This window comes from Aethalodelphis obliquidens, unplaced genomic scaffold, assembly GCF_003676395.1.
Source record: "Aethalodelphis obliquidens isolate GAN/ISIS:26980383/991018 unplaced genomic scaffold, ASM367639v1 scaffold63, whole genome shotgun sequence".
In the NCBI taxonomy this organism is placed as follows: Eukaryota; Metazoa; Chordata; class Mammalia; order Artiodactyla; family Delphinidae; genus Aethalodelphis; species Aethalodelphis obliquidens.
The window spans coordinates 9,978,391-10,002,273 of NW_020838007.1; the positions used below are offsets into that span (position 1 = coordinate 9,978,391).

The 23,883-nt window shown below is 39.9% G+C and overlaps 2 protein-coding genes across 2 annotated transcripts in view; both read left to right on the top strand.

The window, feature by feature from the left end:
• The window catches only part of MYOM1 (myomesin 1), a 142,860-nt gene that overhangs the window by 18,292 nt on the left and 100,685 nt on the right, over nucleotides 1-23,883 (top strand). Inside the window, exons 3-8 of the mRNA XM_027088567.1 lie at nucleotides 5,814-5,954; nucleotides 9,200-9,428; nucleotides 10,080-10,237; nucleotides 21,233-21,325; nucleotides 23,264-23,352; nucleotides 23,464-23,526. Coding sequence (XP_026944368.1) covers nucleotides 5,814-5,954; nucleotides 9,200-9,428; nucleotides 10,080-10,237; nucleotides 21,233-21,325; nucleotides 23,264-23,352; nucleotides 23,464-23,526 — 773 coding nt within the window. The remainder of the gene's footprint in view (nucleotides 1-5,813; nucleotides 5,955-9,199; nucleotides 9,429-10,079; nucleotides 10,238-21,232; nucleotides 21,326-23,263; nucleotides 23,353-23,463; nucleotides 23,527-23,883) is intronic.
• LOC113610421 (BTB/POZ domain-containing protein 10-like) lies at nucleotides 18,267-19,994 on the top strand. Its single transcript, XM_027088568.1, is given in 3 exon segments — nucleotides 18,267-19,329; nucleotides 19,563-19,707; nucleotides 19,710-19,994. Coding segments are annotated over 3 exon segments (1,428 nt in total). The 5' UTR covers nucleotides 18,267-18,331.

Genomic DNA, 23,883 nt, shown 5'->3' on the forward strand with positions numbered 1-23,883 from the left:
TTCATATATTTTAGGGCTCTGTTGGTAGATGCATGTACATTTATAATTGTTATATTTTTTTGAGGAATTGACCTTCCTATCATTATGAAATGTCCCTCTTTGTCTCTAGTAATATTTCCTAGTTAAAAGTATATTTTGTTTGATATTAATATAGCCACTCCAGCTCCTTATGGTTATTATTTGCATGGTATATCTTTTTCATCCTTTTACTTTAACAATATGTGTCTTTGAATTTAGAATGTGGCTCTTGTAGCAGCATATAGTTGGAATTTAAAAAATCCATTCTGACAATCTCTGCTGTTCCTTGGAGTTTTTAATCCATTCACATTTAATAAAATTACTGCTATGGTTGGACTTATGTTTACCAGTTTTTAAATTTTTTTCTGCATATCTCATATCTCTTTTGTTCATTTGTTTCTCCTTTACTGCCTTGTTTTGTGTTAAATAGATATTTTTAGTGTACCGTTTAATTCCTTTCTTTCTTGACTCTATTTTTTATTATTTTCTTAAGGGATTGCTTTAGAAATTATAATATATATATTAACTAATCACAATCTACTTCAGATTTATATTAACTTCATACCAGTAAAATTTAGAAACTTTGCTCCAATATAGTTCCATTTCCTCCCTTATCCTTTGTACTATTATCATATGCCTTACAACTATATATGTTATAAACCCAACAGTGCAGTGTGATAAGTATTGTTTTATGTAATCTTATGTCTTTCAAAGAATTTAAGAAAATAGAAATATATGTATGCTTATATATTTATCCAGTTATTTACTTCCTGGTGCTCTTTATTTTTTGGTGTGGATTCAAATTACTGTCTGGTGTCATTTCCTTTAAACCTGAGGGATTTGCTTTAGCATTTCTTATAAGACAGGTCTGCTAGCAATGGATTCTCTCGCTCTTTGTCTGGCAATGTCTTTGCTTTCAGTTTTGAGTAATAGTTTTGCTGAATATAGAATTCTTGATTTATTTTTTCCCCCAGCACTTAAATATGTCATACGAATGCCTGTGGGTTGTATCGTTTCTGATGTGAAGTGAATCATTAATACATTGTTCTCTTGTATGTGATGAATCATTTTACTCTTGGTGCTTTGAAGTTTTCTCTCTGACTTTGGCTTTCAACAGTTTGACTATATATGATATATCTACATGTGTATCTCTTTGTGAGTATCATACTTGGGTTTGTTGAGTATCTTGGATCCATAGATTAATATTTTCATCAAGTTTGGGGAATTTTAGTCCATTATTTCTTCAAATATATTTTCCTACCTTTTCTCTCTCTCTCCTCTTTCCAGTACTACCATGACTCATATATTGGTATGTTTGATGTTGTCTAACAGATCTCTGAGGCTTTAAGATTTTTTCTTCATTCTTTTTCTGTTTTTTTTTATTAGATTATTTCTATCTTCAGATTCACTGATTTTTTAAATTCTTCTATATAAAATCTGTTGAGTCCCTTTAATAAATTTTTCATTTAAGTTATTGTACTTTTAAACTCCAAAATATTCATTTGCTTCTATTTTATAATTCTCATCTTTTTGTTGACATTCTCTCTTTTTGGGTCATTTTTATAATACTTTCCTTTAATTCTTTAAACATGGTTTCCTTTATTGGCCTTTAAACTTATTTCTTATTACTACTTTGAAGTCTTTGTTTGCTAAATCGAACATCAGAGTGCACCTGGAGACAATTTTTATTTACTGATTTTTTCTGCTGGTGTGTGTCACACTTTCCTATTTCTTGTCATGTTTCATAATTTTTGTTGTAATTGAAAATGGGACATGTTGGGGGCTTCCCTGGTGGCACAGTGGTTAAGAATCTGCCTGCCAACGCAGGGGGCACAGGTTCAATCCCTGGCCCGGGAAGATCCCACATGCCATGGAACGACTAAGCCTGTGTGCCACAACTACTGAGCCTGTGCTCTAGAGCCCACGAGCCACAACTACTGAAGCCCACATGCCCAGAGCCTGGGCTCCGCAACAAGAAAAGCCTCCGCAATGAGAAGCCCATGTACCGCAACAAAGAGTAGCCCCCGCTCGCCGCAACTAGAGAAAACCCACATACAGCAACAAAGACCCAGCACAGCCAAAAAAAAAAAAAAAGAAAATGGGACCTGTTAGATAATATACTGTAGTAATTCTGGATTCTGAATTTTTCCCTAAATGTGTTGTTGCTCTGTTTTGTTTTTGTTTAATTACTTGCCTAAACACATTTATAGAATCTGTTCACCTAGCACTGTGTTACTGCTGATGTCTCTGTTTTAGTTTTTTTAAAAAATTGTCATTCTCATTTTTAAGCCTGAATTCATAGGGATCACCTTGTATTTGCATAGATTAATGGCCAATGAATGAATGGTCAGACACTGTGCTCAAACATCTCAAGACAGTAAAGGTTCCATCTTCTGGCAATAGATCTGTGTGTGTGTTGGGGAGCACATTTGAAATTCAGGTAATTTTAAAGTATGTATGCCCTGGATTTGCTTACCTCTAGACTCTCTTGTTTCTCCTCTGCACATGTACACAGGTTTACAGTTAACCAATGATGTGTGGATAACCTGAGCCCTCTCCAGTTTTTTTCTATTCAGGCATATGGAGAGCTTATGAAGGCCCCCATGGTGGTCGTTTTTTTTTTTGGCTGCGTTGGTCTTCGTTGCTGTGCGCTGGCTTTCTCTGGTTGCCGCGAGTGGGGGCTACTCTTTGTTGTGGTGCGTGGGCTTCTCATTGTGGTGGCTTGTCTTTGCTGTGGAGCACAGGCTCTAGGCACGCGGGCTTCAGTAGTTGTAGCACACGGGCTCAGTGGTTGTGGCATGTGGGCTCTAGAGCACAGGCTCAGTAGTTGTGGCGCATGGGTTTAGTTGCTCTGCGGCATGTGGGATCTTCCTGGACCAGGGGTTGAGGCCGTGTCCCCTGCATTGACAGGAGGATTCTTAACCATTCTTAACCACTGCGCCACCATGGAAGTCCCGTTAAATATAGTTTTAATAGTTAAAAGACCCAAATTGATCCATACATATCAAGTTAAGTGTCTACTCAGAAACTGACTTATAAGACAGAGTATTATTTTCAAAATTTAGATACAACTAAAAGCCCAAGAGTTTAGCAAGCCCTTATTTAGCTCTTTGATGTAACTTCAAAGAAATTTAAATTTAAAAAAAGAAATTAAAATTTTACATATTCTATTGAACTCCTCTAAAAACATTATTTGACTTTAAAATTCAATAGAGTAAGATGTTAGACTTCAGTGTTCCTGGGTCATAACAAAATAGACATGGCTTTCCTTCAAATAATTAGTTACACTGATTATTGCATAGTCAGTTCCTTAAAACTTCGTTTCTCTGATTTAGTTTTGTTTGTTAACTTCGATAAATGACTTAGCATTACCAAATAGTCTGTTGGCACAGTATTTTAACATCTAATCCTTCACACACTCTTTTTTTGTTAGGATTCAAAAGCTTGAAGAAACTTTAGAGAGCATAACAAGTGTTTGATATTTTCTAAATACTTTGGATTTTCTAAATAATACTATATAATATATGATTTTCTAAATAATCCTATATAATATATAAATCATAATGCTTTTTTTGAAGCCTTTTGTTCCAAATGAAATATTATTTGAAAACTGATGATAGTACCATGAATCTTTACCATAAAGTTTAACTATTAAAAATCATCTGCTGTGACTTACTTGTGAGAATGGAATAATCACATTCTGACACATTCTATGTAATAAGTGAATCATTTTAAAGGTTTATCTTAAAGGGAAAATGACAGAAAAAAAGGAACGACAGTACAAGAAAAAGAATGACAGATCACAGCTGTTTTGATATAAATAAACATTGAAAATATGAGCTCATGAGAATATGACTGCAGATAGTAGAATGAAAGTAAAAAGAGCAAAAACAGAAAAACAGGAGAAAAGTTAGAAAATGCAAATGTTCTATAAATAGAAAAAAATGAAACAGACTCCATAATTAATTTCATTTTATATAGTAATGGAATTAAAGGAGTGAAGGAAAATACCACTTTAAACTTAGACCTGTATTAGCACAGCCTGTACTTTGTAACCTGCTAGGGGTATAGAATGCAATCATTTTGCTGCTGCCTGGAACAGCCAGGCAGGAACAAATTTCACTAAGCCTTCCAATTGGTAACCAATCCACAAGTTTGATTTCAAGGTTCTAACCTTTGGCATTAATGCTGATCATAGAATAAGAGCTAGATATTCACCCTGGGGGAGGGGGTAGTTAGTGGGAGAGGAAAAGGCCATTTCTGTGCTACAACTCCACTCCAGGAATTAAAGACAGTAGCCCACCCTATACTCTCAGGCTACGTTTGCACCCCCTGTACTTCCTAGAAGCCCTGCAGGTCTGTGTTACTTGCTTAGCAGGGGATAAGATTATTTGCATTATTATGTATCCATTTTGTACTCTGTATATGTGCTGTCTTCTTTTGATTTAGGTAATCTCTTTGCTTTTGCTAATGCTTTTTAAAGACTGGAAACGATCAAGGTTTGGACACTTTGGAAGGTTTTGCTGTTTTAACTGGGCAGCTGGCTTTTTCCATGCCACACCACTCACATGCTTCACTTTCTCTTCAAATTTTCTCTACACCAGGGACCTTTTTAATATTAACTTTTAATTTTAGAATCAGTTCAAGTCTGTAGAAAAATGACAAGGATAGTACAGAGAGTTCCTGTACGGCTTCCTATTGTGACTATCTTTCATTACAATGTAGACCAGAGGCTTTTAGCCTGAGCCCATGGATTCTTCAGAGTCCATGAACTTCTGAAATTTATGCCAAATTCTATACATTTGAAAGAAAATGCACTTCATTTCATTCAAGAACTATATAGATTAAGGTTGTCCTTTTAATTTCATCAATTCTTTTCTCTAGGTGCAGTCTCTGCTGTCATGTTTTCCACTCTGCTAACACATTTTTTGGTTTATTAGAACAATAACTACCTCCAAGTGTACACTCACACCAGTGTGCATGGGTGGGTGGATTTTTGTGTGCAACAGCACTAGGAAAGTGTTCTTTATCAAACCTGTAATTTTCCGAGTCACTCGACGCTGTGTGTTCACACAAGTATATTAACTCTATTGTTTGATGAACCCAGTGTCCTTTCAGACGGAGTCTGTCTATACTACATAAAGGCCTCAAGTTGAACCTAGAGGCCCTGCATCAGAATTGCCTGGGCTCCCAATACAGAAAATCTGCTTTTGTATCAATCCCCTGAAAGCATTTGGATACACAATGTATCCAAACCGTTTATGTAGACCATCTAAATTTCCAACATTAACTTAACAGCAAAGGGTATTTGGAACTATTACCAAAGCACTGCCACTTTCCCTCGAAATTTTAAGGGGGAAAAAGCCATGAAATTTGACATAAATACACTACCATGTGTAAAAGAGATAGCTAGTGGGAACCTGCTGTATAGCACAGGGAGCTCAGCTCGGTGCTCTGCGATGGGCTACTTGGGTGGGATGGTGGGATGGCGCGGGGAGGTCCAAGAGGGAGGGGATGTGTGTATGCATATGGCTGATTCACTTCACTGTGCGGCAGAAACTAACACAGCATTGTAAAGCAGTTATACTGCAATTTTTAAAAATTGCTGTAGACTTATTTTTCTCTTGTGTCTAGATAGAGTGCATTATGTGAGGTCATTCTCACGCTAGCTCTAAAGATAAAAGATGATTATAACTTGAGCCGTCTAGGTTTCTGTAAAACGTCCTCAAACTTAAAACTTCCTTTTATAAGCATTTTTTAAAATTATAGACTAACATTAGGGTGTTTTTTTTCAGACTTACAGATTCCAGTCTGATGCTAGAAGATTATTCATCCAAGTTGAGCCCCCAAACAAAGAGAGCCAAGAAAAGCCTTCTCTCTGGAGAGAAGAAAGAAAATCTGCCAAGTGACTACATGGTGCCCATTTTCTCAGGACGGTATGTACGGATTTTCTCCCTGGATCTGATTATTAGAAAGTGGAGAGTAAATGTTGTCAGGTAGTAATAACAATAGCAGCTGTCATTTATTGAGCACTTACTATGTACTGGTTGAGAAAGGTCTGTGGAACCTCAGAACCATGCACGGAGGGAGATGTGTTCATTGTAAAACTGTTTGCCATCACATAGGATGGCTATATGACAAAAGAGGATGATCAGCAACTTATTTCTAATTATGTAACTAGTTGAAATTAGAAGCTGAGTATTGGATGCTAGTTTTTTGACTCTATATATAGTCACTATGTTTAGAGTAGAAAGAAAGGTTAAAACTATAAAATATTGGGTGAACTAAAAGAAAAAAATCAGATGATATGTTTAGGTAGATTGGTTGCCAGTGTGGTTTTAATTATTATTCATTATGAAGAAAAAAAAGTCTTAGATAACGTAGACTAAGTAAAAGAATTGCACCATAATAATGCCTGGCTTATGTTTGTTAAATGTAAAATAGATTACTATTTATTTTGAGGTAAAGTTCAAACAAAATAATCACTAAATCACCAGTCTGTGTAATGCCAAATTTGTTTATAATATAAACATTTTTTTGAATGATAATATATACAAAGGAATCTTGAAAGGAGACTTGTCCAAGACACCAACTTAAAGTTTAACAGGAACTTTCTGAGTCTTCCCTGTTTATTTTCCTTTGAATGGAGAATTATTCACAGAGCTAAGATGGTTCAGAATGAGGTCATCTTCTCCAGGCAAGTGCTCTCAGGAAAATCACTAGGCAATAATGCGGGTGTAATTTTGGGCAACCAACTTCTGTTTTCCCTCCATTTTTTCTTTCCACTGCTTTCTGATGGTTCCTTTCTGAATTGTTTTGGAGGCTAATGTCATAATTGCTCTGAACCTACTTAGGAAGGTAAGGGGGTAAACAATATTCTATTTTTAGCTTTTCATTTTATACCTTTGACTGTTTTTTTTTTTTGCGGTACGCGGGCCTCTCACTGTTGTGGCCTCTCCCGTTGTGGAGCACAGGCTCCGGACGCGCAGGCTCAGCGGCATGGCTCACGGGCCCAGCCGCTCCGCGGCATATGGGATCTTTCCGGACTGGGGCACGAACCCGCGTCCCCTGCATCAGCAGGCGGACTCTCAACCACTGCGCCACCAGGGAAGCCCTGGAAAGGTTTTAAATTTATTTTAAATTTGCAGTAGTGTGTTTTGTTTTTGTTTTTTGCGGTACACGGGCCTCTCACTGCTGTGGCCTCTCCCGCTGCGGAGCACAGGCTCCGGACGCGCAGCCTCAGCGGCCATGGCTCACGGGCCCAGCCGCTCCGCGGCATGTGGGATCCTCCCGGACCGGGGCACGAACCCGCGTCCCCTGCATCGGCAGGCGGACCCTCAACCACTGCGCCACCAGGGAAGCCCAGTAGTGTGTTTTTGATGTTAGTATCATATTCTTGCTCTTGTACACAATTTATAGCAGGGTTACCACTGACATGCACTTATATTTACTTAAAGGCAAATGTGCCTGCTGTCCTGGGTCAAAAATATATTTTTAAGTGTACTTGAGTTTTCCTGTGAAATAATTACAGTTTTTTTCCCCAAGGTTTACCTTATTTGCAAATGGAAAAGGCAGGGAAACCATGACTCCATTCTGCCCTCTAGAGCTATGTTAGCACATCCACTGTTAAAGGGTATGTGAACTTCACTTAGAGTTGTCTCAACTTGGGGCCGGACTATCATTGAATATAATCCATTACTATACGTATTGAATCATATTACAAACCTCTTTTCAAATCTCTATATTGTATATTAGCCTCTATAGAGAATTCCAAGTAGATTCTCATGACGTTTGTTTTGTATTCACTTATTAATTCATTCACTTCCTATCTCATTCAAAAAGAAAAGTTAGAGGTAATTATGTCAGGATACTAAGCTAAAAATGTTCCATCTTCCTTTTTCTCCCCCTAAATTATAGCAGATAACTTCCTTGGTAGAGACTACTTTTTAATATTTGGAGAGATAGAGAGAAGGGAAAAGAAATTAAAATTTACTCACTAAATTGAGTAAAACGCAAGGCGGACTAATTTGTCTACCAGATGTTTTAGTAATATTCCATGAGAAATTCCAAACTTGTGCAAATGTTGCGTCCTACTCGTCAGCAAACTATATAGATTCAGGTGCCAGGGACTTGTAAACACAATGGCAGTGTTTGCTTGAAGTTTGAAGTAATTTTTCTTATAAGAAAAACAAATGTACAATTCTGCCTTAAGGGGTCTCAGGAGACTCAATTTCAAGAGAATCTTCAATATAAGCAACATGCTCCTCACTGAAACATGTAATAGGATTGACAACAAAGGTATTGAAGGAGTTTTAAAATAATCCAAATATTTTAAACATTACTAAATCACAGCACAAATTCTATCATAAACTACTATATTAGGCACAGCACTTTGGGATGTAACCACTCACTTGCCATCATCATCATCAATTATGAGTAAAAACAAGTCACTTTTGTCAGCATCGACACTTCAGCTGTGAGTTTGATCATTTCTTTACAACAGGGCTGTGTGTAAGCACAAAGTAAGGCTGTCATACTAAATATGTAGATACACACACACAACCTTTATTATCATGGAAAGGAAACCCACTAGGCTTAAGGATCTCACGTAAATGTACAACTTATTTCTGCGTGCAGCACCTCTGGGCAATGCATTACATCATCTGAGTCACAGAATCCAGATCAAGCACATAGGCGAAAATCAGAATCACAGCCACACAACTGTCTGTCATTTCACAATATCGTCTTTTCTGGAAGGAAGTCGTAACTTAATCTTTTTTTATAGACTAAATCGTATTTAAACACACTAAGGAAACCAAAGAAATGACGTTGGGCAAGTTATCTAACTTCTCCGTGTCTTGTTGCCGTATTGCTAAAGTAGAGAGGGTACAGTCTACTTCAAAGGGTTGTTGTGGGGAAAAATGAGACAATGTATGTAAAAAGCACTTGTCAAGGCACCACAGCCGGAATAGGTAGTATTATTGTGGTTATCATTGTTGGTTAAGGTGAAGATCACTGCCATGTGTGAAGAGTTAGCTCCTATTTACCAGGTCTTTCTACGTCAGGTTTTCTTTGGGCACAGTGTACAGCATCTGAGGTCGGGCACCTTGAACTTGGTAAACTTGGGCTATCTCATCACTGCCATCCGCAATATCCATATTTCGCTGTTATTATATTTTAGCCAAGTGCATGTCAGTGGAATTACAGACACGGAAGAAGAAAGAATTAAAGAAGCTGCTGCTTACATAGCCCAGAGGAATCTCCTTGCTAGAGAGGAAGGAGTCACGGCAGCCAAGCAGTCCACAGTATCCGAACAGTCCACGTCCATGCTTCGCCAGGAGGAAGGTTTTGAGAAGTCGAGGAAAGTTGCAATTCGAGAAAAGGCAGAACACCTGTCACTGAAAAAAACGGTAAAAAAAAGATAACTTACAAAAGTAGGAATGCTACCACTATATATAAAGTAGATAACTAGTAAGGACCTACTGTATAGCACAGGGAACTCTGCTCAATACTCTGTAATGGCCTATATGGGAATAGAATCTAAAAAAGAGTGGATGTATGTATATGTATAACTGATTCACTTTGCTGCACAGCAGAAACTAACACAACATTGTAAATCAACTATACTCCAATAAATATTAATTTTAAAAAGTAGAAATGCATGTAACATTGTATATATGTGTGTTAATATAGATTAATTAGCTTCAAATGAAGAAATATGTGGTCTTGCGGAGAAACAAAAGAAGGAAAAAGACATCAAAATGTATAGGTCAAAGAAAGACACACTTAATATTTAAATTCTGTGAAATTTTAGTTTCTATAGAAATTAAAGTTCTTGAAGAACCTTAAGAAATCCACCTTAGAGAAGTAAACTATGTTGCTCAGGCTTACAATGTTAAAAATTAAGTGATGTGTCTGTTTTCAAAAGGGGTGAGGGGAATTCGTTTGAAATGAATGCAAAAGTAAGGCTGCAAATGAAAAAAATGATCATTTTGATTTCTACATTACATTTTTGTAGCACATGTTACTTTGATTTCATAATATGTTGATTTTTTTTTCAGTTAGAAGAAACTGAGGCATATCATAAAAAGTTGAATGAAGATAGTCTTCTCCATGCTCCTGAATTTGTCATTAAACCTCGTTCCCACACTGTTTGGGAGAAAGAAAATGTAAAATTACACTGCTCTGTAGCCGGCTGGCCAGAACCTCGTCTCACATGGTATGCTATCGTTATGAAAATTTCTCATAGAATCGATTACTCAAAGTTAATTTTACCTCTTATGAAAACATGTGACATTGTGAATATGCAAGAGTCAGTGAAAGCATCTACAAATTTGAATAGATTTTTTAAATAGTGAAGAAAAAATACATGTATAGAAGGAAAGAAGAGTCTTGCATCCATTACGATTTATTATGATACTTTATAATCCTATTATACAAATGGATCTTTATCTTATATAAAGTGTTAAAATTTAGTCAGCATATTTCTTTGGTATCATTTTGTGATGAGAAGCGATACTGCCTTTTTAAAAGTAATTAAGACCCAGAGGGCTCCATCTCTACTCCTCACATGAGCTGAGGTCTTAATGTGTTTTCTAAAGCCAAAAAATAGAGGGAGCTGTTACGACTATGGGGCCTGAAGAAATTTTTGTTCCATAACGAATAAGCTCCCCTTTTTTCCGTCCATTATATATCCTACTGCAATTGTCAATGACTTTGTGATCCCTAAACTCAGAACTCTCCCATCATACGGCATGAATGTCTGCCACAGAGAGCAGAAGTCTGAAGAGGATTGTGAGCCAGTTTTAGAAGGCGTTTTCCGTCTTCTTCTCCGACAGGGGTATTTTGCATGTAGTTTCCTTATCCTCGGGACAGGTGGTAAATATGCCCTATGTCACAGTATAAACACTTCATAGAATAACACTGTCACCCAAAGAGCGCCTGTCTCTTCCTCTCTTTTCTGTTATTTCTAATGTTCTTTGGACACCTGGCTAGCATAATGGAGGTGGCTGACAAGATAAACTGCTAGCTAAGGTTATTCTTAAAGAGCAGGTGGTGAGTTGTGTTTTTTAAAAATTCACCTGTGATGTCAATCTGCCTGTGGTAATATTGGATTTACTTACAGTTTTTCTTGTATGTAAACTCTTTCCAGGGTTCTTGAGTTTGAAAACCAAAGAATGAAACCAAAGCCAGCTCTATATTACTAAGGCAAATAATTTATAGTAAACAAAGATGAGAAATGTAGGAACATATTTAGGTGAAAATGAAGTTTAAAAAATCAATTTCCAAGCTTTAAAAGTATAAGAGTATACTATAGTAAGTTAGGAATCAGTCCATCTTTGCCCATCTTTCTCTCTACCTATAGAGTTGCACAAATTGGCCTATCAAAGGGACATTTCCTCTTAAAAAACTGATTATTTCCCACCTCAGAAAAAATCCAAACTTTCCTATAGAATTACATAAAGAATAACAAATTTTTAGCTCCAAGAAATATTACTTGAGATTCACTTTGTTATAAAGCAGAAACTAACACACCATTGTAAAGCAATTATACTCCAGTAAAGATGTTTAAAAAAAAAATTTACTTGATGAGTAAAAAAAATTCTCATCTTTCATGAATTAAAATGTACTACCAATAAACGAATCATTGGAGTCCTTAAGTAGATATATTTATTACAGTGTCCTATCTCTGTTTTCCTGATTTTTAAACATCAGAGTTAAATATGATTTTCAAAAGAATACAAAGTAATCTCTAGGAGGTAAATATTAATTTCTTAAGCATTTATTTATTCCGTTAAATACTCAGCAACTAGAATACAAACATACCATGTACCACTGATGGTGTTACTAAGCCAGAGTAATAGGGTTCTACAAAGGCAGAGCTCTAATTCTGTTAGAGATTAAACTCCTTACATAGTGCTTTGTGGGCTGAAAAAGGAGTGATTTAAAAACAAACAAAAATAAGCAAATGAGTAAATATGTTGATGTTAAAAAAATAAAAACAAACAAAAAATATTAAAACGCCACAGAAAAAATATGAGATGACTAAATTGTCAACCCGTAAAACTCCAGTCAAATTGGAAAATAGAAATACTGTCAGTTTTTGGGTTTTTTTTTTGGCTGCGTTGGGTCTTCGTTGCTGCATGCGGGCTTTCTCTAGTTGTGGCAAGCAGGGGCTACTCTTCGTTGCAGTGCGCGACCTTCTCATTGCGGTGGCTTCTCTTGTTGCAGAGCTCGGGTTCTAGGTGCGTAGGCTTCAGTAGTTGTGGCACACGGGATCAGTAGTTGTGGCTCGCGGGCTGTAGAACACAGGCTCAGTAGTTGTGGCGCATGGGCTTAGTTGCTCCGTGGCATATGGAATCTTCCCGGACCAGGGCTCGAACCCGTGTCCCCTTCATTGGCAGGTGGATTCTCAACCACTGTGCCACCAGGGAAGCCCATACTGTCAGTTTTTTGTTATCTTCACTAATGGGGCTGAGAAGAAGTATGATTGATCCCTCAAATCTTTCACCTTTAGCTTTGAAATATTTATTTCCTTAACGTATGAATTTTATGGCCTAGGGGTTCATTTGAATCAAAAACAAAGGCACAGAGGCAAGATTTGTCTCAGGAACGATTGGGAGGCTGTTTGGGAGGCTGTCCGTTGACTGGAACAAACCTTCTCTAGTTCTCGTGACCCCTTTTGTGCTTGGAGAAGTCAAATCCATTCTGTATCAAGAATTCTCCCAGTAGGGACGGATCAGACCATTTCACAGAAAGTCCTGTTGCCTTGCACGTCAAGTGAGAAGTAAATATGAAAACAAAAGAACCAGTGGACCACTAAGAAAATAGTTCACCTTGTTTAGCAAGCAAGATTTGCCCCTGGATAAAGCTGAAATTTGGACAATCAGCTAGCAGATAACTGAAAATTGGCTGTGGCAATAAATAAGGTCAGATCCAGGTTTTGTGGGGCGTAAGAGTTATACAATTTGAGGAGCACTTTTACAAAAAAGAATATAAAGTTAAGTCATATGCATTAGGCACAGAGCCTTGTGGGGACGCATGCTGATGAGAGACCCTGAAACTTGAGCTTCACTGGTTTCAAGGTGAATCCATCTCTGAGAGTAAACGTCCATGTAGGATTGATTATAGCTTGCTGGGTACGTTGCCTTTTTAAAAATAATCATGAAATGAAGCTCTGATTTACTTTGCAAGCTGCTGGTCCAGAGTGTGCGATCTTCAGTGAGCATCCTTCCCCTCAATGAGCAGGGAATCCACGACCTAGCAAGAACCACGGTTGGTGGTGACTAATTTGCTGGCATTTATGCCTCTTTGGTACCCAGCTGCAGCTTCCTGGGCCTGACACTGAGTATAAGTATGAAAGAAATAAGTGAGAATGACCTTACTGAATAGAAGAAGGGAAAGTACAAAAATAAGTGTGTGATGTTGCTGCGGGCAGTTGTGATGCCTCCACTTGAAGCCTTTAGCTCTCAAAGGCATGTGTGCCTGGGACCTGGCTCCCTCAGACTCCTTTCCAAAGAGGGTTCAGTTCCAAGTTTCCACTGGGCAGCCTCAGGTCATGGAAGCCCCTGAGGTCTAACAAATGATATCAACACACAGCAGCTGCTCTTTGGCCAACCCCGCGTACTGACTAAATCCGTCTGGATGGAATCTAGAGGGTAGCCAGGGAGCGCTCACTGACAGGCGCGCCCATCATTCATCAGGGCCGGGTGTGGAGGCGCTGAGCTCACTTTCCGAGCAGAAGGAAGGCTGTGGGCTTTGCGTCCGGTAGAAAAGTTAGCTGTAGATGACGCTGCTGCACCACCACAGTGAAGCAGGCCATCCTGAAGGAGGGCTTGTCAACAGAGAAGGAGAAATATATATGTGGTGAAAAACCAAAGCTGTTTTACTTAATAGGCTATATTTATATAATAACTTGTTTAATAGGCTGTATATTGGTTTAAAAGGGGAGGAAAAACATTTATGTTTGTATCCATATTACTTGCATAAGGAAGCTCTGGAAGGCTATGTAAGAATCTAAGGAGAACAGTTAGCTGTGGGGAGGAGCTGGGCAGAAAGCAGACAGGTTTGAGGAAGGAGAATGTTTCCTGGGCACCCTGATATTTTCTGGTCCTTGAACCATATGCCTGCATTGCCCAGTCAAATTGTAAAAACTATGTGAAATGAGGGAGAAAAGTTCTCTTTAAGAGAAGGAGAGAATTGCATTAATTTTACACTTCCTTTTTTTAAAAAAGAGCCAGATTTAATTGCATTTCGAGCCCAAAGTCTAAATCAGTTTTTTCAATGGAAGCCTGGATTGTAATCTGCAGGGAGACTCACACAAACTCCCTGGAGCAATGTGTTAGTGTTAGTGAGGATTAGTATTAATCTGATGCTCACTCAATACCCAAGTTTTCAGATGTGTATGTGGTTACTGGGCTAGATCCTCACGCAAGACACTTAAAAATACATATTTGAAATTCTTCACATTATCCCTGAAGTCACTGTCAAATAGACAAACATATTTGTCATTAAGCATGATAAGAGTTCAAAACCTGGGAATAAAATAGTACTATCTTAGGAAGAGTCCAGAGATTTGGAAACGCCTTAATCTATTTTTGCAAATTATGTGAATTCACAAATTCCATGGTAGAATCATGTATTGAATTTGTTTACAAGATTAGAGTTATTCACAATGTATTTAAATTTAGCAATTACTATCATATTATCTTAGGAAAACAGCCTGCATTTAAAATAGTTAAAAATTATTTATAATTACTTCCCAGGTATAAGGGTTTGGGATTTTATTTTAGATTTTTCTTATTTATTTAAGTCCAAATTCTATGCTAATGGAATAGCTCTCTCTCAGCTAATTGGTTTTTAAAGTAACAGCTATTTATTCAAAACAGTAGGGTTGCATTCTAAGTAGCAACCACACTTGTAGGGGTACTCAACATGAAAAGATCATTTTGGCAGGCATTATTTGCTGATAGAGAAAAGTTAGAGTGAAGCCCTTTTGTCTGACCATGCTTTACGCTGCCAAAGAGCTTTCACTGTAATCCCTTCTTATCAAAGTCAGCCCAATATCCAAACAGACATTTGTTTGGAGGAATTAAGTGTGTGTTTTACACACATACATAAAGAGTATTATGCTAGAAATACTTGTAACAGAAGCTCATTAACTAGTTCATAGGCTCTACATGAAAATGATAAGGAATATGGTGTTCAGCTAAATGTTCACAGGAATTTCAGAAACCCTCTGACAAATAACCCCAGGGCGCAGCTAACTCTCCAGAATTAGCTGCTGGCTGACCAGTTTGGAATTTCCTTTTCCAGAAGTAACAGACTGCGAAGCATATACAGAGCGGGCCTCAAATCCTACTTTTCTCCCCTGACTTGATGGTGAAGACAGCCAATCGCAAATGACTCTGAACCTGAGCGCCTAGCTAGGCGAACTCCTTGGAGAATAGAATTGAATCACTTCCTCATTTAATCCATGTCTGCAGCTTTAAAACAGATGCTCCTTACACTGACATTGGAGTTCCAGTGGAGAGAATGGAAGCTTCTCAAAGTGTGTGTGTGTGTGTGTGTGTGTGAGAGAGAGAGAGACAGAGACAGAGACAGAGACAGAGAAGCCATGGCTGTTTAGCTGGGGGTCGGGGGATGGGGGGAAGGCATTGAGGTGCTAAGTCGGATTGGACAGAAGGACAAGGAAAGTGAAGAATGCCTGGGAGCTGCAAATGCTGTTTTAATTCAAACTTTATAGAAATATGAACAACGTTTTTGGTCAGAAGCCAAATAGAGTGTCACTCAGTTGTTTGGTCAAGTAGCACCTGCCACACAGAATTGGGTGTCATACTTCTCTTCTTATGTTAGAAGGAAATACTGAAAACACCACAGCAAAGGAGAAAACTGAGCAAGAGGGAGCTTGTGAGTCAAGTGTGAAATGACCTAAACCAGTTCAGTCAGGAGAACATGCTGATTAACATGTTCTACCCTGTCATTCATCAAAACAAGGAATGTTCCAGATTAGGAGTGGCCACAGATTTCTTTTTACACGCCATCTCTGATCAAACAGTCCTGTCTGCCTGGAGCCCTGTGGGGAGAGAGCTAACTGAGGCTGCTTCTGAGCTGTCAGAAACAGCTAGGGATGGCTCCCAAGGGTGGGGCAGAAGGCTGTGCCCCTACACCTGCTACGCAGCTGCGATTCCTAAGCCAGTCCACCCTGCCGTTTCACATCCTAGGGAACCAGGACACAAAGAGCCTCAACACACCTTCTTCACATGCACTTATTTTAAATTATCCATATCATGAAGGATGGATTTATCAGAACTCCGTTCCTTCGGCCCCAAATCAGGAAGCACAGTTAAATCTATGGTGTTATCCAATAACTCTGTTCAATCCAATTTAGCAAACACTGAGTGCCTAATATTTGCCTGTGATGCCTACTTCCTTGAGAGTGGCAATAGAAGTAAGTAGGGATCAGACACAATCCCCAGCTTCAAGGCACGCACACCTTAGTAGAAGTGACACTTGTCCAACCATAATTTGATAAATGTTATATATTTCCATTTGAACCAAGTAACACCAATGCGGACAGGCAGGAATGATATCGTACGGGATTTCAAGGGAGAGATTATTGAAGAAGTGACATTTGATCAGAGCCTTGAAGGACGAGTTGGGATTTTGCTAGGAGGAGAAGGAGAATGGTACATTTTTTAAAGTATAAAAAATGATGCATTTTAGGGACATAGGATGCACGTGTGTGTGTGAGAGTGTGTGTGTGTGTGTATGAGTGTACGAGTGTACAAGCTGGGAAGAGGTAGGGACTGGCTGAAGATTATTTCCTTTCTTTCTCTCCCTTTCCACAACTTTCCCTGCTCCAAAACCTCCTTATAACCATGTCCAGAAATCTGAAGAAATAAAATGCAGCTAAATAGAGAACAGCTGGAAAGTGGAAGCATCCCATGTTGTCTGTCAGGAGCCAGACTGCCTGGGTGCAAATCCCAGATCTGCTGTTCTAGCCGTGAGAGCCGGAGCAAGACACTTAACCTCTCCATGCCTGGGTTTCTTCATCTGGAAAATGCTACTACTTTACTATGTTAAAAGTAGTACCATCTCGTGCGGTTGTTGTGAGCATTGAATTTAAAGCACTTGCCTGGCTCACAGTAAACACTCTGTGTCCGTTATGGTTATTAGCGTTATTTGCGATGTCTGCACAAGTGAAGTGGGGTGTCCTAAAGGGAATCAAATGAAGTCCAGCTCCTCTTTGGGACAGAAAATGGCTTAAGCAGAAAAGCCTTGTCCAGCACCATAGCCACTGGCTACTGAGAACCTGAGGACGTGGTGAAGAAGGTGCCCCTTGCAGACTCAGGAGACAGTGTCTCAGGAGGGGCCCCTCCGTGGAGCGCCAGCCTCTCAAGGCTGAGAGGCTTCACCAAGGATGGCCAGTCAGAGAAAGGGAATCTTTCAGCTCCTATTTGTCAGTAGTTTTCTTTCATGATTGATATTTTAAGTTCTTCCAAGAGGAGAGCTATGCTTGCTCACAAAAGAGTAAAACAAATATAATGAGCTTTCAATGCAATGACAAGGTTTTGAACAACATGCAAGAATGTTAGTGGGAAGAATGTTTTGCTTTCATCCTACACAGAGAGCCAACAAAAAAACCACTCAAAGCCTTCCTCTCTGTTGTGTCAACAATAGGCAAGTTTTTGTTTTCTTTTTTTTCAGATCTTCTAGTGAAGTATCATATGCACATTAAAAAGTGTGTATCACATATAAATGTAGAACTCTGATGAATTTTTGTAGACTGCATACACGCAGGTAACCAGCACCTAAATCAAGAAACCAAACAATTTCAGAACCCAGGATGTCTCCTTAATCCCCCCTGCCCCGCTCCGAGGGGATCACTCTCCTGACTTCTAGCAGCATTAATTAGTCTTTTCTGGTTTTGTACTTTACATAAAAGCAATCATTATACTCTTTTGTGTCTGGCTCTTTTCACTCGACATTACACATGCAAGATTCAACCACATTGCTGTGAATGGCCAACTTCTTGAACGTAATTTTTGTAATGGAGGAGAGGAAAGCACATTCGTCAAGAAGTTTTAGGCGAGAAGCAGCCTGGGAGCCGGCCTGCAACCTGTTGGGGAGGCTCTTGTAGCCGCAGCCGCCAGAGCCTCCGCGGCCACAGACACCTCCGGAGGGATCCAGTTGGGGAGGAAGCGGAGGTGTCGCCGGCCCCGGCCTGTGCCTGGACACTCAAGGGGGACTACAGGTTATGGGTGCTACATGTGTGCTTTCAGAGCAGCAATGTGAGGAAGCTTGAAGTGGGATGGCAGGATGGCCTCATCCTTTTGACAGTAACTCCAGTGATCCAGAGAACTGGGATTGGAAATTGAATAGTAGACATCGTAAACTTTATAAACATTCAAGTACTTCCCCACGTGTTGCCAAAGGAGTTGTTGCCCACACCAAAATGAGTCTACATGGTGACTTGATCTCTCTCAACGAGAGATCAAGAGATAGACGAAGGTCAAGTGACAGATCCCAAGATTCATCTCACGAAAGTACAGAATCTCAGCTCATTCCTCGTATTAGAAATGTTACTTCAACACGACAGCACCATGTTGAACGTGAAAAAGATCACAGTTCCTCTCGTCCAAGCAGTCCTCATCCTCAAAAAGCATCTCCAAATGGTTCCAGGAGCAGTGCTGGGAACAGCAGCAGAAACAGTGGTCAGTCAAGTTCAGATGGTAGCTGTAAGATATCTGGGGAAATGGTGTTTGTGTGTGAAAATGCAAAAGAAGGAGGTCGGAATGTAAGAACGTCAGAACGAGTGACACTAATAGTGGATAACGCTAAATTTGTTGTAGACCCATCCATTTTTACTGCTCAGCCATACGCAGTGCTGGGCAGGATGTTTGGGGCTGGCAGAGAACATAACTCTACATGTCCCAGCGAGAAGGGAGAGTATGAGGTGGCAGAGGGGATTGGCTCTACTGTGTTTCGAGCTATTCTGGATTACTATAAAACAGGAATAATCCATTGTCCCGATGGCATATCTATTCCTGAACTGAGAGAACCATGCGACTCTCTTTGTATCTCTTTTGAATATAGTACTATTAAATGTAGAGATCTCAGTGCCCTAATGCATGAGTTATCAAATGATGGTGCCCGTAGACAGTTCGAATTTTACCTGAAAGAAATGACTCTGCCTCTCATGGTAGCTAGTGCCCAGAGTGGGGACCATGAATGCCACATAGTGGTGCTTACAAGTGATGATGTGGTTGATTGGGATGAAGAGTATCCACCACAGATGGGAGAATAATATTCACAAATTATTATTTTTTCTTTTTTTTCTTTTTTTTTTTGTGGTACGCGGGCCTCTCACCGCCGCGGCCTCTCCCGCTGCGGAGCGAAAGCTCCGGACGCGCAGGCCCAGCGGCCATGGCCCGCGGGCCCAGCCGCTCCGCGGCATGCGGGATCCTCCCGGACCGGGGCACGAACCCGCGTCCCCTGCACCGGCAGGCGGACTCCCAACCACTGCGCCACCAGGGAAGCCCCTCACAAATTATTTATAGCACAAAATTATATAGATTTTTCAAGTACATTGAAAACAGAGTTGTGGCCAAATCAGTTTTGATGGAGAGGGGTCTTAAGAAGATTAGATTGGGAATAAAAGGTTGTCCAACCTACAAAGAAAAAAGTAAAAGAAAAGGCCTGGGGGCTGCCCAGAAGTGATTTACAACTATGTCCAAAGACCCTTTATTCGAATGTCTTGGGAGAAGGAAGAAGGAAAGAGCTGGTGTGTAGACTTTCAGTGTGTAAAAAGTAAATCTATCACCAACCTTGCAGCAGCTGCAGCTGACATTCCCCAGGACCAGCTGGTAGTCATGCACCCAACTCCTCAAGTGGATGAGCTCGATATTTTCCCTATCCATCCCCCTTCTAGCAACAATGACCTCGATCCTGACGCACAGAATCTGATGCTGTGATGGTGATGTTCCTTGAAACCATAGCGTGCTACTCTTCACGATGACGCTGCACTCTCCTCATCCTGCACTGCAAGGCCACTCTCTTCATTGTGAGATGCACAGAACAGTGTTTAGGATATTGCAGTGTAAACTTTTTTAAAGACCATGGTTTTTAAAATGGTTGGATGGCTGAATGGTTTTTTTGTTTGTTTGGTTGGTTGGTTGGTTTTTTTGCGGTACGCGGGCCCCTCACTGTTGTGGCCTCTCCCGTCGCGGAGCGCAGGCTCCGGACGTGCAGGCTCAGCGGCCATGGCTCACGGGCCCAGCCACTCCACAGCATGTGGGATCTTCCCGGACCGGGGCACGAACCCGCGTCCCCTGCATCGGCAGGCGGACTCAACCACTGCGCCACCAGGGAAGCCCTGAATGTTTTTTTAAATGACTACAATTCTAGCATCTTGAGGTTCCAGTTATATAAATGTATTGATTTACCAGTAGGTTTGTGAAATTGGTTCTTTGTATGGGGGAACAGTCCTTTTTCACACATCTAGATCTTTTCAGAAGTGGTGGAAATTGGCAGCTGGGGTACTTTCAGTCTAGATTGATATTCATCACACCCCAGATAAAATGTAGAATATTATGTAGTTGCACTTTATATATGGTGGTTGAGTGGAACTGTTCAAGCCATTTTAATAATTGTGATGCACAATATAATCTAAATAAGTGCTTCTATCAAAGTATTCTTTCAGTAAAATGTGTATAGTTTGCTGTCCATGATGAGCAAAAAATGATATCATTGGGCTTATTTGAATGATTAGGATGAGATTCAATGGCCATATCTTATCAGTTATCTCCAGTGCCGTTTTCATCCTTTTCAAGCGAGTCACATGCGGAGAGTGTGAACTTCAGGTGGTTTATTATCCAGTCTGCCTTACCCTTAATCTGTTCACAGATATTTATTCACTAATGATTTTTTTCGAGTTATGGGATAGGAAAATGAAGTGTTTGCTCTTCATTTACTAAATGATTGTAAACTCATTTTTCATCAGAATAAAATTCCATTGTTTTAATGTTAAGAAAAAGAGGTTTTATAGTATTTATAATGTGTTTTATTTGCATTTATTGAACAGACCCCACTACTGACCTCAGTGCTGTGTTTACAGGTGTTCCTTCAAGAACAACAGTTATGTGTGTGTTGCTTTTAATCATGAATCTATTTACACCTCAACTTACTTCACCTTGTTTCCATTGTCTCATAGGTATAAAAACCAGGTGCCAATAGACGTCCATGCAAACCCTGGAAAGTATATTATCGAAAGCCGATATGGAATGCACACTCTGGAGATAAACGCGTAAGAGACATCAGGGTCTGTGTTTGTTGCCCAGCAGTTGCTTAGGGTGGCAATTTGCGCTCCAGTTAACGACTGTTCCCTTTTCCTCCCAATGCAGCGCGATCAGGATGGGGGACAGTCCCATACGTTGCTTCTTGGTGCACACCGAAGAGCGATAAGCATGACACTCTTACCAAGCCCACGTTACCTCCCAAAGTGATCTTACTTGAATTTAGTCAAAGACGATGAGGAAAAATTCATTTGTATCTATTTATCCTTTTATATACTGGAGAGTTTTTCTTAGACATTAGTAAGAAAATAAGTTACATAAATAGGCATTTATATTCAGTTATACTTTCAGAGTTCCAAATCTATGCCATCACTATACACTTTTGCCTTTAATCAGTAAAGGCCAATGAAGTTTGGGGTGGGTGACATTGAAAGTAAGCTGTACTTAGAGAAATTGTTCTTTCCTTCAGCTCACCAGGAACTGTGGGAAACTATGTGCCCTCCCTGTCAGCCTGTAGGTGGACGCAGAGCCTGACATTGGGAAGTTTATAAAGCAAAATCAAAAGCAAAATTTGAAAGCAGAATCCACATCAAAATTTCCAAGTTTTCAAAGGTTTATCGTGTCTCCTAATGTGGTTTTGAAATCCAAGCCTAGTTATGTGGATGGAAAAGTTAAACAAGCTGCCAGCATTTTCGGTTCAAATAAAACCATGACATGCTGAGATGTCAAAGTAAAAATAAATTACGTCATTCTGATCTCAAGAGATTCATAGCCTTCTCAGGTCAGAGCAGTTGACACAGGTGATGCTGGGCTTCAAGCAGAAAGAACCCTGGGACTCTGGGGCTTTTGCCAAGCATTGACCCCTTCCTAAAGTTACATCCATTCTGCCAGTCGGGGATTCTACCGAGGCGGCAGTGAGCTATGTGGTTGCTTTATAATTAAATAGCTATGGGGAAGGCAACTGTATCGACCCTCCTGGGGTTCTATTGATGTCTGTAGATTTCAACAAGAATTAAGATATTGCAAATGAAACTAAACCCAGAGGAACAATGAAGAGCACGAACACTGGCAGTGAGAAGACACAGAACAGCCTTCTTTGAAATCTTAGCCTGTTCATCTCTGTGTGAGGTCCTTCTCTCTCTACTCCATTAACAGCATCCCAATCTCTGCATTATAACTTAGAGGAACTTCCAAATGGCACTTCTTGCGTTGTTCTGTGGGCCTGAACCTTAGCAGGATTGAAAGTTAAATAACTTATTTGTACTTTGAGGCTAGAGCACATTAGACTAACTGGGATCCGTTTTGTGGCTCAGGGAGTCTGTGGGCGTCTATAAGGAGAGGCTATTTCTTTGTCTTTTCATCACCCTGTAGCCCCCCAGACTGAAACCCACCTTGAGGGAGGCCCCAAGGTGTTCAGGGTCTTACCTGCTCCAAAGGTACATGGCTGGACGTTTTCTGCTCCTGATACAACCTTAGAACAATTTTTCATCACACTGTTCACACTGTAATTTATATGCTTGACACTTTGTTGACTTTTTTTTGGGGGGGGGACATTTTAAGTGAACCCAGGCTAGGGTCACGGTGGACTATAGCTGTTGGTAGATAGATCTGTTGGCCTATATAACACACCACAGGGTGCTGGGTCAGAGAGAGTAGCTTTATCAGGAGTGCCAAAGAGCTATGTGTCAGTCAGTGATTTGCCCTGTGGCTTGTTAGCAAAGAGATCCTTGATGAAACAGCTAGCAATTACATCGGCCTTCCGTATCTGAGGAGGCGGAACCCGCAGATACTGAGGGCCGACTATTTCACACCATTTTACTTAAGGGACTTGGGCATCCACGGATTTTAATATCCATGGGGGTCCTGGAACCAATCCCTCGCGGATGCTGAGTGGCGACTGTACCAGGAGTGTCACTGCACTGGGCACTCATTTCCATCCGTTCTTTCAGGTGTGATTTTGAAGACACCGCTCAGTACCGGGCCTCGGCGATGAATGTTAAAGGAGAGCTTTCAGCATATGCTTCGGTTGTGGTAAAGAGTAGGTTTGCTGAACTTGTTTTATTCAAAGTGTATTTAAAAAAAATTTATTCTCACTGCTAAAAAATAAAGTCAAGGAACAGTTGGCATGCTTTTCTGCTTTCTCTTCTAGGATATAAGGGAGAGTTTGATGAGACTCGCTTCCATGCGGGGGCCTCCACCTTGCCCCTCAGCTGTAAGTTTACAAGTATATTTGCTGTGTCATCTCTGTACAATACTGCATAATAAGCTGTTCCATAATGCTGAAATAAATACATAGTCTATATTATAATATATGCTAGTATGTGTGTAATACTACCTGTGATTGGTTTTATTTTTTCAGATTCTTTGGTTACTATATTCTCTTTCTGCATATAATTGCTTTGTTCTGGTTTTATAAATGCCCAGATGTGACAGGCTAAAAATGGTTTTAAGTCTTAAAAGCATTTAAAATGCTTTTAAGTCTTTCTGTGTTTAAATTGAGAAAGATCATTACACAAATCTGTGCAGAGTGATTTAACCACACACACACACAGACACACAGACACACACA